Below are 3,404 nucleotides of genomic sequence, written 5' to 3' on the forward strand. Positions count from 1 at the left end.
CCCAGTTAAACGACAGTTAAACGATATTTAACTGAAGACCTAAAAGGGGTGCGGGTTTTCATGTTTTTACCTTTTTTAATCTTTTTCAAAATGTCTTTCCCTTTCTCACTGTTTATTCAATGTCACATGCTGTTTTTATTTTAATTATGTAAAGCGCTTTGAAATGCTGCTGAAATGTGCTATACAAATAAAATTTGATTGATTGATTGATGTATAACTGAGTGTCATCAGCATAACTGTGGAAAGTGATTCCATGGTTCCTGATGACTTCACCAAGCGGCAACATGTTCAAATTAAAAAGTAGAGGACCTAAAATAGAGCCTTAACTATGGCGTCCCCCTAAAGCTATCCTTAGCTTAATTTGTTTTTTTGTTTGGTTTTTTGTTTTGGAGCCTGAGAATTTCCCTCCTAGGTGGTACACTTGTTATTCACTTTTTATGTTTCTACTGGTGTTTCTACAAAGTTTACATCTTGGCGAAAGATGTAAACTTTGCTCTGAATACTCCTTCTACCAGTGACGCAGGACGAGTTTTATTGTTTGGTTTAAATATAAGACGTTTCAGTAGTGTCATCTGAAAAACAAAACCTTGCAGTGTTGTTGCTCAGACTAAAATTATAATGAAAACAGATCTCTTTTTGTTCCAGAGGACCAATAAGGTGCTGACCAGTCAGAGTTGTAAGTGTTCACATTTTTTCCATGAGACCCTGAAAACTATTATGAGAAGTGGGTGTGAGTGGCAGGCAAATGGTTGAAATGAGAGCCATGCCAAGAGGCTTTTAACAGCAATTACTGCCAAACACTGATCATTTTTAGCGACAATGATGAAGCCTGACTGAGGGATGAATCATGAAGCAAGAGGTCCCCTTTATTTATAATGTCAAAATTTGCTTTGTACAGTTTCAGAATTTAGGACTCAACTGTAGGCCTCAGAATGGCAACTCAGAGGTCTGAAGTAGTCTTGAAATCTCAAGAATTGGTTAGATTTTGACATAATTACAAAAGGCTAGCATAACAAGCACCATGGTTCATGATGTGTGTTACCGTGACATTTTTGTTTAAAGGACTTACAGGACTTTAAAATACTAGTTCAGCTATTACACAGCCTGTTTAAAGTTGAACATTTTGTGGCAAAATGCTATATTATTAATAGTAATAGGAGACACACCCTTAAGAATTTTATCTTTCAAAAATTTGGAAAGCCACATTTTATTTCTTTTTACTTTCACAAATATGCTGTACTTTCTGTCAGTCTGCCGCTGTAATTATCTTTAAAATTTGTTTTGAGAGGGACTTAAGTAGGGAATACATTTTTACTGGAACACCATTAAGAAACAAATCCTACAATAGATCGTGTATTTTTGATGCTCATCCTCAGCTTTGACACATTTTTATTCATTTTAAAGGCAGGATCTCGCATCTCCTGCCTTTAAAGTGCTGCTGCCAGACATACAAAGTACACATTTTATACATATTTTTGTCTTTATGTAATTATTGAATTGTAGTACTCTTACTAGTGCTCTTTATTCCTGAAATGTGTAAAACATAACTAAGTGGTGTCCTAAAAACTGAAAATAGGGGAAATTTTCTGTTTTTTTCCCAAATCTTCTTACTATGTGTTTTCATATTGACTAGGAGGCCTTTTCCCCACTGGGTCCCATGAATACGAGGTGTTTCGTTTCGCCCTGGCGCAACATCAGGATGTCCCCAAACTGGTGCCACAGGTGGACATGGTGGACATTGGGAGCAGTTTTGCCATGACCTATGCTTGTAAGTGAAAACACTAAAAACTGTGTGTGTGTGACAGAGGGAAGATTTCAGATTGTCTTTTTGAACAAAAATACTACAGCCAGCATTTTTGGGGTTGGAAGACACATTGACTTTGATTCTTCAGTAGCCTATTTCACTGAACAGTGTGCATTTTGTGTTGCTTTTTGCATTTTGGTACAATGGTTTATTGTGGTCTGTTTATTTTGTTATTATATCCCAAAGCTCATGAAAAGACAGCCACATTAAACAAACTTAACTGTGTGAGAAACACCTTCACTGAAAACACAGTCTAGTCCTAAAAAAAGCACTGAAAGTCAAAAAGGCTTCAGCATCTGAAGAATATAAAATATTTAACACTAAAAAACAGACCTACAGAAAGTAAACACCTTTAAAATAAATAAGAATGAACAAGTGACTCTACAAACCTCAGCTTGATTTAAAAATGTAACTTTTTAAACTGAAAGCTTTGCATTCCTAAATTAAACTTCTAAAACATACCCCTTTTTGAAACACAATTTTGCTCATTCTGAAATCAGACTCATCTAACGTAGATTTGGGACCAGTGACCGTTATTTTTTATTACCTGACAGGAAGAAAAGTAAAGAGAAAGGTGGAGGTGCAGCAAATGTCCTGAGTTGGGCCGAGGACAGCTGCATGACGGTCTTTAGCCTCTGTACATGATGCTCCTGCTTTACTGCTGAGCCATGTGGCACCAAGCAAAAAGGCAATTTGATCGAGGGCTGTTGTAAACGAATATTTTAGTAATCGAGTAATCTATCGATTATTCTTATGATTAATCGAGTAATCGGATAAATAAATTTATAAAATGAAATATTGGTAAATCTGGCATAGCACCGGTGTTACTATCGGATAGCAATGTCAGTCCAATTTTTCATATTTGAGCTTCCCTAGCAGTTACTTTTCTGTAGTTTAGAAAACTAACCTGTAACAATAATAGCTCACTTTCTAAGTTAACCAGAAGAAAAGTTATAGAAAAATCTGAAATTATATTGAATTTAATAACAAAGAGGCAGGCTCACAAATACGCTTATAAAAAATGTCTATAATTCAGCTTTTAGTTTATGTATTCATCTTCAGTCAGTTTAACAGATGAACTCTCACCTTGCCCCAAACCTGTCAAGCTTTGGGTTTGAGAATACGGGAAATGTCACCTGGAGTTGGGGGTTTGGAGTCCGGGGCAGTACAAATCTGCACGAACGAAAGACCCGGGAGGGCAATACGGAATATTTACGGGAAAATGCTAATACGGGAGCACAGCGGGAAAGGGGGAATAAAAAAACGGTAGTTTCCCTGCCAAAACGGGAGACTTGACAGGTGTGCCTTGCCCAGCCATTTATAGCTTTTTTGCCCTTGTTAACAACGGGATTTGACACCTTCGTTCATCACACTCAGAAACTCATCTACCAGCCGTACGATGCGTTCTGCCTCCCATTTTCTTGAGACCGGGATGATATGAAATTTATTGTGCGGTTCGTCCGTAAAGCTACACTTGCACTATAAGCATGAACTACTCAGCCGTCCGCCATGTTCAGTCTATCTGCTTACATTTATAAGTAATGGACTCTTTCCTGAACCTTAAGAGCCACATTAAGTCAGTCACAAAGTCGGCCTTCTA

At 37.3% G+C, this 3,404-nt stretch overlaps 1 protein-coding gene across 7 annotated transcripts in view; it reads left to right on the forward strand.

The window, feature by feature from the left end:
• gria1b (glutamate receptor, ionotropic, AMPA 1b) overlaps positions 1-3,404 on the forward strand; it is a 125,928-nt gene that overhangs the window by 10,467 nt on the left and 112,057 nt on the right. For all 7 annotated transcript variants that reach the window (XM_016666072.1, XM_016666074.1, XM_016666075.1 and 4 more), the window contains exon 2: positions 1,634-1,768. In XM_016666072.1, the coding sequence (XP_016521558.1) occupies positions 1,634-1,768 (135 nt within the window). The remainder of the gene's footprint in view (positions 1-1,633; positions 1,769-3,404) is intronic.

This window comes from Poecilia formosa, unplaced genomic scaffold, assembly GCF_000485575.1.
Source record: "Poecilia formosa unplaced genomic scaffold, Poecilia_formosa-5.1.2 Scaffold656, whole genome shotgun sequence".
Taxonomy (NCBI): Eukaryota; Metazoa; Chordata; class Actinopteri; order Cyprinodontiformes; family Poeciliidae; genus Poecilia; species Poecilia formosa.